Source organism: Oncorhynchus kisutch, linkage group LG2 (assembly GCF_002021735.2).
Source record: "Oncorhynchus kisutch isolate 150728-3 linkage group LG2, Okis_V2, whole genome shotgun sequence".
NCBI classification, from domain to species: Eukaryota; Metazoa; Chordata; class Actinopteri; order Salmoniformes; family Salmonidae; genus Oncorhynchus; species Oncorhynchus kisutch.
Genome location: NC_034175.2, coordinates 6,845,105 through 6,857,340, shown reverse-complemented (window position 1 = coordinate 6,857,340; position 12,236 = coordinate 6,845,105). Strand labels below are relative to the sequence as shown.

General features: G+C 47.9%; 1 protein-coding gene across 1 annotated transcript in view; it reads right to left on the bottom strand.

The window, feature by feature from the left end:
* Nucleotides 1-2,302: 2,302 nt before the first annotated feature.
* Nucleotides 2,303-12,236, bottom strand: part of LOC109877716 (ETS domain-containing transcription factor ERF) — an 82,699-nt gene continuing 72,765 nt past the window's right edge. Inside the window, exons 3-6 of the mRNA XM_031786356.1 lie at nucleotides 9,172-9,287; nucleotides 8,801-9,010; nucleotides 7,701-8,632; nucleotides 2,303-7,588 (exon numbers count right to left, since the gene is read on the bottom strand). Coding sequence (XP_031642216.1) covers nucleotides 6,980-7,588; nucleotides 7,701-8,632; nucleotides 8,801-9,010; nucleotides 9,172-9,287 — 1,867 coding nt within the window. The 3' untranslated portion in view covers nucleotides 2,303-6,979. The remainder of the gene's footprint in view (nucleotides 7,589-7,700; nucleotides 8,633-8,800; nucleotides 9,011-9,171; nucleotides 9,288-12,236) is intronic.

Here is a 12,236-nt window from a genome sequence, read left to right as displayed (position 1 = left end):
GGTTCAAGTTCATCAACTGATTTGGAACTGAAACAGCCAGATGATCTGGAACTGAACCTTGAAGTGAATGTAGATGAACCTACCTATCAGCAGAGGAAGTGTGAGAAACTGTCACTTTCTCAGTTGTGACTGCCTGTGTTGTGGTTCAGTGGAGCAGCTCTTCTCTGTACAGGAGAGGATGTGGCTGGGGTGGAGCCAGGCGCACTGTGCTGCTCACTATGTCGGAGTGTGTGCAGGCAGTGTATTGTATGTCTGCACATTGTATGTGTGTGTGAGTATGTGTGTAAACATACAGGATTGGGAATGTGTGTATATGCATAGTGCATATGGTATGTGTGTGGTTGTATGAATGCATGCATAGTATGTGAGTGCCTGAGTGTGTGTGTTGGAGTGTGTGTAGGGGCATGCAGGTTTCCGCGAAAGCATGCGCTGGATATGAGCAAGCGGGCAAAGTGGTGCAGGTGCGAGAGCGACGTGGTTCCTGTGGTCTCTCCTCTTTTCTCCTCTTCCATCTCCCCCTCCACCTGAAGTGAACATCTGTGTGTGTGTTAAGCACCTGTCACCTGGGTTCCCCATCTGGGTGACTGAAAGACTACACCTCCTGACAACACAGAATAGACTACACTACCTGACCATCTGACAACACAGAATAGACTACACTACCTGACAACACAGAATAGACTACACTACCTGACAACACAGAATAGACTACACTACCTGACAACACAGAATAGACTAAACTACTTGACCATCTGACAACACAGAATAGACTACACTACCTGACAACACAGAATAGACTACACTACTTGACCATCTGACAACACAGAATAGACTACACTACTTGACCATCTGACAACAAAGAATAGACTACACTACTTGACCATCTGACAACACAGAATAGACTACACTACTTGACCATCTGACAACAAAGAATAGACTACACTACTTGACCATCTGACAACACAGAATAGACTACACTACTTGACCATCTGACAACACAGAATAGAGTACACTACCTGACCATCTGACAACACAGAATAGACTACACTACTTGACCATCTGACAACACAGAATAGAGTACACTACCTGACCATCTGACAACACAGAATAGACTACACTACCTGACCATCTGACAACACAGAATAGAGTATACTACTTGACCATCTGATGACTGTATTACATTATTGTTATGGCAGCCTTATGCAGTAACTGTTCAGAATTTCCAGATTTCCATGAAATAGGAACAATAATTAATTACAATATGAGGGAAACACTTTTCCTTCCAAAAATCGGTAATGAAGTATGTTAAAAAGTCATTTAAAATATAAAACACAAGTAGACCACTGTTTAGCATAATGAACCAACATAACATGTTCTATGAGGAAATAGCAAACGGTCTGTTTGAGATAAGTTTGAGTTGGGGTTTTTGAAGTGTTTATGCTTTGGCCACAATTACAAGTATAGAATGAGTCAACATTATTTGGTTGGGAGTTAACAGCATATTTAAGTGGGATTTTCACTGGACAGTTACTTTAATGACAGAAGACTTGTGACATGTTACCATTGGCTCCATCTCTCCTTTCCATTACTCCGTCCATCCTTCTCCATCTCCGCCCTTTGCGTCTTCTCTTTAGATGAGCGACCGACGTCACGCTAAAAGGCATATGTGCGCCACAGCCACATACAGTATGGGAGCATTAGGCGGACGAGTGGGCAGCAACGCCACGGACAAAGTGCTTTTCCTCATCACCATCTCTGAGCAAATAAAGCTGAGAGATAGCGAGAACTCTGCATTTCTCCTTCATTGGAGCTGAAGCCCAGACTGGCCTGTCCCCTCTGTTCTGTCTCCAGTCCTGGGGAGGGAAGGAGGGACTGACACACTGTACAGTATATACATTCTGAATTGATCACCAGCACAGGGGAGTATCAATTAGACACTACTTGGTACATCTACACGTTTATAGGCACAATCTGGAAGATATACTGCTGTTCACTGGTAATTACTAACAAGGATTTATACCCATTGATCCTTGAAGATTTTCAATTAATGTCTCATAATGGGAATGTCTTGGTGATGTGAATTCCTGTCCTGTCAGTCATGTAATTAGAGATGAGAGCTGGGGATGTCAGACAGAATATTGATTAGTACTGACTGACTGAGAAGACTAGAGGACCAGAGGTTAATATGTTGTTGATAAACATCCATGGACTGGAAATTTCCCACCAGGCACCACAACGCTACTACATTCATGCATTTGTTTATAAACATCCAGCAGACGTAAACAAACAACAGACGAGGGTATTGGTTTATAACCAGTTTTAATGAACCCTGATTACAGCTTAATGACAAGTTTGAAAAACAAACAAAAGAATTAAAGAGAAATTCAATGTTACATCATGGTATTAAATCTCATCTCTCTGTTTGAGTGTTATATAACCGCATTGGGGGGGGGGGGGGGGGGGGGATCTTTACATAGTAAAACAATACAAATCTGTTTTTCTTTTAAATGAAACAATCCCCAAAATGAAAAAAAATATACAAGACCAAGAGAGAAAGTAACATTGTAAAATAGAAATGACAATACATGACAAGATCAAATCATACGTATCCCCCTCCACCCTCCCTCCCCCAAAAAATCCTCCCCCTGCCAACCTCTTCTCTGTCGCCATAACAACCCCTCTCAGAATGAATATTACACTTTAGTTTATATTACAAATGTTAAAACCACATGAAAGACTGAGGAGGGGGCAGGAGCTGGTAGGGGGTCATAACAGAAGCATGGAGGAGAGGTCTACGTCACGATGACAGTGTGATGTACAGTTCACAACAACCCTAAAGCAGTAGTAACTCAACCATGGACTAATAATGAGAAGGATGGGGAGGTAAGTAATCCAACCATAACAATAACAATAACAATAATAAACAGCAATATTGACATCAGAAAGGAAAAGAACATTGAGGGTATTTCTAATCTTTGCTAAAGAAATGTTATCCTTCTACACTTTCTCTAGCTTCTCCTGACTGCCAAACTCAGACATGAGACCATCCCACACCATCCTGATAAAAGATCACGCTGCAGTTAACAGTCAGGTAGACAGACAATGCTGGCAATAGAGAGAAAGAGGGATGAAGAGTGAAGCAGATGAAAAAGAGAACAAGCAGAATAATGCCCAGTCTGTTGCTTAGATATGATGAGTAGTTTATAAAGGCAGCTGTCAGTTTCAATAGACACAGGGTGTGGTGGAGGTGAGGGAAGGGGACAGAGAGTGTGTGTGTGGTCACATAAACAACACCACCAGGATGGACAATAACAGTAGTCCGATGATTGTGACTTGCTCAGCCACACACCTGCAGTCTGGAGGCCTGCCACCCCAGAGGCCCTTGTTAGAGTTCTTACTGGTTGGTCAAGTCTTTGATTGCCCTGAGCCAATCAGAGGGCCGTTTGGCTCAGTCTCCAGACCTAATGCTCCAGGATGTCAAAACATCAAAGCAGCAAAACAGTGAGGACAGAGTGTGTGGGAGGGGTTTGGAAATGTGAGTCTGTGTGTGTGTTTGAGATAGTGGGCAGGGTATTCCAGGTGAAGTCTAACGTCATCTTTCCAGCCTCCACTGTTATCTGTACAGCAATCATTAACCTCAGCCTCCACCCCCACCAACCTGCTGGGAATATAGCTAATGCAGTCACGATTAGTAAACTGTCCGCTTTAGATAACCGGCTTAACTGGGTAGAGCTGAGAAATGACAGGATTTCTCATCGACTAAAATCCCCAGGCCTGGCTAACCCTGAGCTCATTCACTCCCACTGGGGCCGGAGGCGAGTTGTGAGGTCCATTAGTAAGGTGAGGTCCCCATAGAGGTGCACCATCAAGGTGAGACCAGCCCAGAGGGAGACTGGGGACAGGTGACGGTGGTCAGGTCTTCTAGAAGCTGAGAGGGAGTAGCGGACCGTGATAGCAGACAGAATAGTCATGTTCAAATGACAACTGCTGTATATATTCAGTGTACTACAATGCAGTTCTTTCATGATTCTCATTATTTTCATCATTTTGTCTGTCTATCCTGTGTCATTTGTTGTCCCTTGGTCATAACAAAACATTTGGACTCCTACCCATCCCGTTGTCTCCCTCCCCTAACGAAGTTTACCCGCTGAGAAACAGGAGATTCTCTCCCCTCGCCTACCAGAACGAATCACTTACAAAAACATCCTGAATCTGTCATTTCATTAAATGGCATGTTGTTTTAGTTTTTTATATCAGTTTGGAATTTCATATAAAATATATACTGAGCAAAAATATAAACGTAACATGCAACGATTTCAAAGATTTTACTGGGTTACAGTTCATGGAAGGAAATCAGTCAATTGAAAGAAATTTGGTCCTAATCTATGGACTTCACATGACTGGGAATAGAGATACTCATCGATTTGTCAAAGATACCTTAAAAAAAAAAGTAGCATAGAGTTGATCAGGCTGTTGATTGTGGCCTGTTGAATGTTGTCCCACTCCTCTTCAATGGCCGTGCAAAGTTGCTGGATCTTGGCGGGAACTGGAACACGCTGTCGAAGACGTTGATCCAGAGCATACCAAACATGCTCAACGCGTGACATCTGGTGAGTATGCAGGCCATGGAAGAACTGGGACATTTTCAGCTTCCAGGAACCGTATACAGATCCTTGCGACATGGAGCAGTGCATTATGCTGAAACATGAGGGGATGGCAGTGGATGAATGGCACGACAATGGGCAATCGGTGTCTCTATGCATTCAAATTGCCATCAATAAAATTTTATTATGTTCATTGTCCGTAGTTTATGCCTGCCCATACCATAACCCCACCGCCACCATGGGGCACCTCTGTTCACAACATTGACATCAGCGAACCGCTCGTCCACACGACGCCATACACGTGGTCTGCGGTTGTGAGGCCGGTTGGACATACTGCCAAATCCTCTAAAATGACGTTGGAGCGGCTTATGGCAATTCTCTGGTAACACCTCTGGTGGACATTCCTGCAGTCAGCATGCCAATTTCATGCTCCCTCAAAACTTGAGACATCTGTGGCATTGTGTTGTGTGACAAAACTGCACATTTTAGAGTGGCCTTTTTTATTGACCCCATGCACAAGGTGCACCTGTGTAATGATCATGCCGTTTAATCAGCTTCTTGATATGCCACACCTGTCAGCTGGATGGATTATCTTGGCAAAGGAGAAATGCTCACTAACAGGGATATAAACAAATGTGTGCACAACATTTGAGAGGAACAAGCTTTTTGTGTGTATGGAAAATGTCTGGGATCTTTTACTTCAGCTCATGAAACATGGGACCAACACTTTACATGTTGCATTTATGTTTTTGTTCAGTGTATAAATATATAGTTTATATGAGTGTGCATATCTCAGTAGGACTTTCTCGTTTTATATATATTTTTTTACTAAGACTCTTGTAAAGAGTTTAAAACACACTATAAAACAAGGCATAGAGAGGCAGTGTGTGTGTGTGTGTGAATATATATATGTGTGTGTGTGTGTCTACAGGTGTGCTTGCATATGCGGTGTTGTGTGCGTATTCTGCTGGTTTAGTTAACACTATGAGACTATGGTTGATAGAACAGGAGTAAGGGATTTGGGTGGAGCTGGTGAACTAGGATTCTGTGCAGGTGGCCCTTGCTTCTGCCCTGCCATGGGATAGGCTAGGCTAAGCTAACAGTTAAAATATAATGGACCCCTCACTCTCCTTTTCCATAGGAGAGCTCTCCCCCCCCCCCAATGGTCCCTCTCTGTCATCTAACAACCGAGCCACTGCTCCCTCCCCCCTCGGTTTATCCTCCACCCTCTCCCTTCTCATTTAGATCAGGATCTTTCAGGCATGGTCCACAAAAGAAAGGGAAGGAAGTAGGAGAGAGAGAAAAGATTACAGAAAGAGAGGAAAGTACAAAAGTGATGACAGAGGAGTGTTAGAGAGAAATAAAGTGTGTTGAATAGCAGTACCCTTCAGTAGCAGTCCAAGAGCAAAGCCTGCCACTGTCTGTTTCCCCAGCAGCTGGTGTGTGTGTGTGTCTGTGGCATCCCTGAGTGGAGTGGCCAGTGTTGCGAGGAGGAGTCTTTGCCAGTTCACCACGACTAGGTCCCACAGCCCCCAATCGACAGCCCAACTTTCCAGTGTGTCTGTTATGGGTAAGAACAGGGGGGATACTATTACATAAATAATAGCGAGAGTCGCACACTATGTATAAACTCCCGGTCATTTATTGGGTAAATCACCAACGTTTCGGCATCACTGTGCCTTCTTCAGGATCATACTTTTACACCGATGCTTTCCTCCTCTCAGTCTTCTCTCTCTCTCTCTCTCTCTCTGTGTGTCTGATACAGGTACAGGCACTTGTAGAAGCCCCGCCTTCATCTCTATACAAAAATAAAATGGGAGAAATCTCATCCTCCATGTCTGCAGGGCTGGAAAGCCAGGGGGCTGGGCTGTCTGAGTTGGGGTCCCCTGAGGAGAAAGACAGACTCTAACCCTAGAGGGGGGGCCAGAAGGCAGGAAAGGTGAGGCAAAAGAGCTGGGTCAGGAGATGTGGGGCAGTGCTGGGCTGGAGGCTGGATATGAGGCTGACGGTGGGCTGGACAGGAAACTGGCTTGGGGGTTCCATCCAGACACAAGCAGAGAGTAGCGTCCCCTCTGGTTCTGCCCCTGGTTTAAGTCACTGAGTCTGGGCTTGCTTGGACCAAAAGTCCCCTCTCTTCTTCAACAGTCTCTGAGGGAGGGGTCTCGTTACAGTAGAAGGTAAGGGCTTTGGGAGGAGGGTGAGGACTGCATCAGGGTTTGGAGTTTGATTAGGCCCAGGTTTAGTTTGAGTTAAGAGAGAACTGTCTGCCTGTCAGAGTGGCAGGGGGACCTCAGGAGTCATTTACACTGTCCTAAACCACCACTGTCTGCTAGCATTAGTGTTTCTATGTATCTCTATGTGTGTGTGGATCAGCATCAGCAGTCCTTGTTCTCCAGTGACAGTTGGGCGGTGGCCTGGTGCAGGTCCTGGTTCACCCCCCTCTGAGCCGACGGGAGGGAACACTCATACCCCCCCAGGTCTGGGGGACTGGGGGCGCTGCCAGCCCCGTTCTCCTGCATCCCTCCATTCTTCTCCGTCTCTCTTTCCCTCTCCTTCTCCCCTCGTACTTTCTTGTCGTCCTGCTCTTCCATGGCCTCCATTCGTTGGTCTTCACTCCAGCGCCGTTTGAAGCGCAGCTTGAGTGGAATGCACTTGGTCTGCCCCTGGGCGGGGGACGGGGGAGGGGGGGTGTCGCCTGGCTCGGCCGGCTCACTCTTCAGGGTGGGAGGTCCGCGGTGGGGGTGGGAGGTGAAGAAGGGCAGCAGGCCTGGAGGAGGGGGTGCGGGGGCCTTGAAGACATCCTCATCCAGGTCCTCGTCGTGGGGGTGTGGGTGGGAGGAGGTCCCGTTGGGGTGGTGGGGGTGAGGCCGGGGGTGTCGGGGGGAGAAGAGGTCGTACTCGTCGCCCCGGTCGTCGGGGTCTTCGTCGCTGATGTCAGTCACCTCCACCTCTTCTTCTGACTCAATATCTGAGATGGGCTCCACCTACAGAAAGACAGAGAGTGTCGATATCACAGTCACAAACGTTTAGCCATCAGGATCCTCAACACATACAGTCAAACAGTTCAAAGTGACTATGTCCCCTTGTGGGTCTCACCTTGATCTTGGGCAGCCCGGTGCTGTTGAGGGAGCCGGTGGAGGAGGAGTTGGAGATGAGTCCTGACCCGCCGGCTGAGCTCAGGTCACTGCCGAAGGACAGGGAGGACCCCAGACCGGAGGACGACAGGGACCCTGAGCCCGAGGACAGTGAGCTCTGCCTGGGGTGGTGGTCCTGGCTACCGTCCCTCTGCTTCCGGCCCAATGGAGGAGGCTGCAGCTTGAACTTGAAGGGCGAGAGGTGAGGCGGCTCCTCACCCAGGTGCAGTGGGTGGTGGTGGGGGTGGGAATGAGCCGAGTGAGGGTGGGCTGAGTGCGGGTGGGGTAGGGGTAGGGCTGAGTGCGGGTGAGGGTGGGCTGAGTGAGGGTGAGGAGAGTGGGATTGGGACAGGGGTGATGGGTGTCGATGACTATTCAGACCTGAGCGTTCTCCTCCTCTCTCTGCTCCTCCCCTCTCACCCAGTTCTCTCTTGTCTTGGGCGAGGCGGTGTGGCTGGGGAATGATGACGTTGGGGTAGTGGAGGAAGGCTCTGGGGCTGAGGTGGTAGTTGTAGACACTCTGGTGGTGGGCCTGCAGGTAGCGCTTCATTTCCTCAGGATTGAAGGAGAAGTGGGAGCCCAGCATGGGGGAGAGGGAGGGGGACGGGGTGTAGGGCAGGTGGGAGGAGGGGGTCAAGGACAGGGCTGGGGACAAAGGTGGGGCTAAGAGCCCTGCACCCCCAGGGCCAGGCAGGGGGGACACGGGGAAGGGGGACAGGTTGTCGGGGTGGACCCTGTGTCCCAGGGGGCCGCGGGAGCCTGGGTGGGCGTTGGGGTTCCCTGCTCCACCATACATCCTAAACAGAGACTCATGGGACATACGGGGGTGGATCATACTCCTGTACCCTCCTCCCCCTGGACCTCCTACTCCTCCTCCCCCTGGACCTCCTACTCCTCCTCCCCCTGGACCTCCTACTCCTCCTCCCCCTGGACCTCCTACTCCCCCCCCTGGACCTCCTCCTCCTCCTCCCCCTGGACCTCCTCCTCCTCCCCCTGGACCTCCTACCCCTCCCCCACTCAGCCCTCTCTCCCCCCCCCTGTCCTCCCCTCCTCCCCCGTTGCCGTCCTCGATCTCAGAGTTGACGGAGGTCCCATCGCTGCAGTCGCTGACCGAGCCGCGAGCCATGCGTCGAGCCACGGCGCTGAACACGCCCCCGGGGCTACGCAGGTCCTCATTGGGTGAAAGCATGTCAGATGGCGTGGACGGTGGGAAGCGGAAATGAGTTCCGGCTGCGGAAGGTAATGGTGGAGCACTCTGAGGAACACCACTACCTGTTAGAGAACAGGAGAGAGAGGGAAGAGGAGGAGGAGAATGGAGAGATGCAATGATGAGGGGAGTACTATACACTCTGTAATGATATGGACTAGCACAGTCAGTGTTTAATTAAGAATTTAGTGATGTCTGTGACACACACACACACAGTGAGCGATACCTGTGGAGCCCATGTCTATGAAAGGGTAGTTGACCAGGACCAGTTTGTTGAAGTTGAACTTGTAGGTGAACCTCTTCCCTTTGGTCTTGTGGAGGATTCTCTTGTTGTAGTAATACCTGGTGGGGAAACAGACCAATATGGGGTCAGACACAGACCTTTAGGTCTCATTACTACCTGTAGCATGCTTCTCAATGTCAACACACACAGTCACACAGGAACTCTTCAAATGGTACCACACACAGCCACACAGGAACTCTTCAAATGGTACCACACACAGTCACACAGGAACTCTTCAAATGGTACCACACACAGTCACACAGGAACTCTTCAAATGGTACCACACACAGTCACACAGGAACTCTTCAAATGGTACCACACACAGTCATACAGGAACTCTTCAAATGGTACCACACACAGTCATACAGGAACTCTTCGAATGGTACCATACACAGTCACACAGGAACTCTTCAAATGGTACCATACATGGGGAAATGATTTATTTTCAATAAACCCAGGTCTGTCATGTCCCTCCACACACAGCTAGTGAATGGTCTTATTAACTAGTATTGTGTGATGTCCACTCAAAGCAGCCAGGAGAGATGGTGTGTGTGTGTGTGTGTGTGTGTGTGTCCCTCTGTTAGCCCTAGTCCATCTCTCTATGTACCATTCATCTAAACCCACCAATAATCATACTCCCCTGTCCCTCTGTTAGCCCTAGTCCATCTCTCTATGTACCATTCATCTAAACCCACCAATAATCATACTCCCCTGTCCCTCTGTTAGCCCTAGTCCATCTCTCTATGTACCATTCATCTAAACCCACCAATAATCACACTCCCATGTCCCTCTGTTAGCCCTAGTCCATCTCTATGTACCATTCATCTAAACCCACCAATAATCACACTCTCCTGTCCCTCTGTTAGCCCTAGTCCATCTCTCTATGTACCATTCATCTAAACCCACCAATAATCACACTCCCCTGTCCCTCTGTTAGCCCTAGTCCATATCTATGTACCATTCATCTAAACCCACCAATAATCACTCTTCTGTCCCTCTGTTAGCCCTAGTCCATCTCTCTATTGACAATTCATCTAAACCCACCAATAATCACACTCCCCTGTCCCTCTGTTAGCCCTACCTAGTCCATCTCTCTATGTACCATTCATCTAAACCCACCAATAATCATACTCCCCTGTCCCTCTGTTAGCCCTAGTCCATCTCTCTATGTACCATTAATCTAAACCCACCAATAATCACACTCCCATGTCCCTCTGTTAGCCCTAGTCCATCTCTATGTACCATTCATCTAAACCCACCAATAATCACACTCTCCTGTCCCTCTGTTAGCCCTAGTCCATCTCTCTATGTACCATTCATCTAAACCCACCAATAATCACACTCCCCTGTCCCTCTGTTAGCCCTAGTCCATCTCTCTATGTACCATTCATCTAAACCCACCAATAATCACACTCCCCTGTCCCTCTGTTAGCCCTAGTCCATATCTATGTACCATTCATCTAAACCCACCAATAATCACTCTTCTGTCCCTCTGTTAGCCCTAGTCCATCTCTCTATTGACCATTCATCTAAACCCACCAATAATCACACTCCCCTGTCCCTCTGTTAGCCCTACCTAGTCCATCTCTCTATGTACCATTCATCTAAACCCACCAATAATCACACTCCCCTGTCCCTCTGTTAGCCCTACCTAGTCCATCTCTCTATGTACCATTAATCTAAACCCACCAATAATCACACTCCCCTGTCCCTCTGTTAGCCCTAGTCCATCTCTCTATGTACCATTCATCTAAACCCACCAATAATCACACTCCCCTGTCCCTCTGTTAGCCCTAGTCCATCTCTATGTACCATTCATCTAAACCCACCAATAATCACACTCCCCTGTCCCTCTGTTAGCCCTACCTAGTCCATCTCTCTATGTACCATTCATCTAAACCCACCAATAATCACACTCCCCTGTCCCTCTGTTAGCCCTAGTCCATCTCTCTATGTACCATTCATCTAAACCCACCAATAATCACACTCCCCTGTCCCTCTGTTAGCCCTACCTAGTCCATCTCTCTATGTACCATTCATCTAAACCCACCAATAATCACACTCCCCTGTCCCTCTGTTAGCCCTAGTCCATCTCTCTATGTACCATTCATCTAAACCCACCAATAATCACACTCCCCTGTCCCTCTGTTAGCCCTACCTAGTCCATCTCTCTATGTACCATTCATCTAAACCCACCAATAATCACACTCCCCTGTCCCTCTGTTAGCCCTACCTAGTCCATCTCTCTATGTACCATTCATCTAAACCCACCAATAATCACACTCCCCTGTCCCTCTGTTAGCCCTACCTAGTCCATCTCTCGATGTACCATTCATCTAAACCCACCAATAATCACACTCTCCTGTCCCTCTGTTAGCCCTAGTCCATCTCTCTATGTACCATTCATCTAAACCCACCAATAATCACACTCCCCTGTCCCTCTGTTAGCCCTACCTAGTCCATCTCTCTATGTACCATTCATCTAAACCCACCAATAATCACACTCCCCTGTCCCTCTGTTAGCCCTAGTCCATCTCTCTATGTACCATTCATCTAAACCCACCAATAATCACACTCCCCTGTCCCTCTGTTAGCCCTAGTCCATCTCTCTATGTACCATTCATCTAAACCCACCAATAATCACACTATCCTGTCCCTCTGTTAGCCCTAGTCCATCTCTCTATGTACCATTAATCTAAAACCACCAATAATCACACTCCCCTGTCCCTCTGTTAGCCCTACCTAGTCCATCTCTCTATGTACCATTCATCTAAACCCACCAATAATCACACTCCCGTCCCTCTGTTAGCCCTACCTAGTCCATCTCTCGATGTACCATTCATCTAAACCCACCAATAATCACACTCCCCTGTCCCTCTGTTAGCCCTAGTCCATCTCTCTATGTACCATTCATCTAAACCCACCAATAATCACACTCCCCTGTCCCTCTGTTAGCCCTAGTCCATCTCTCTATGTACCATTCATCTAAACCCACCAATAATCACACT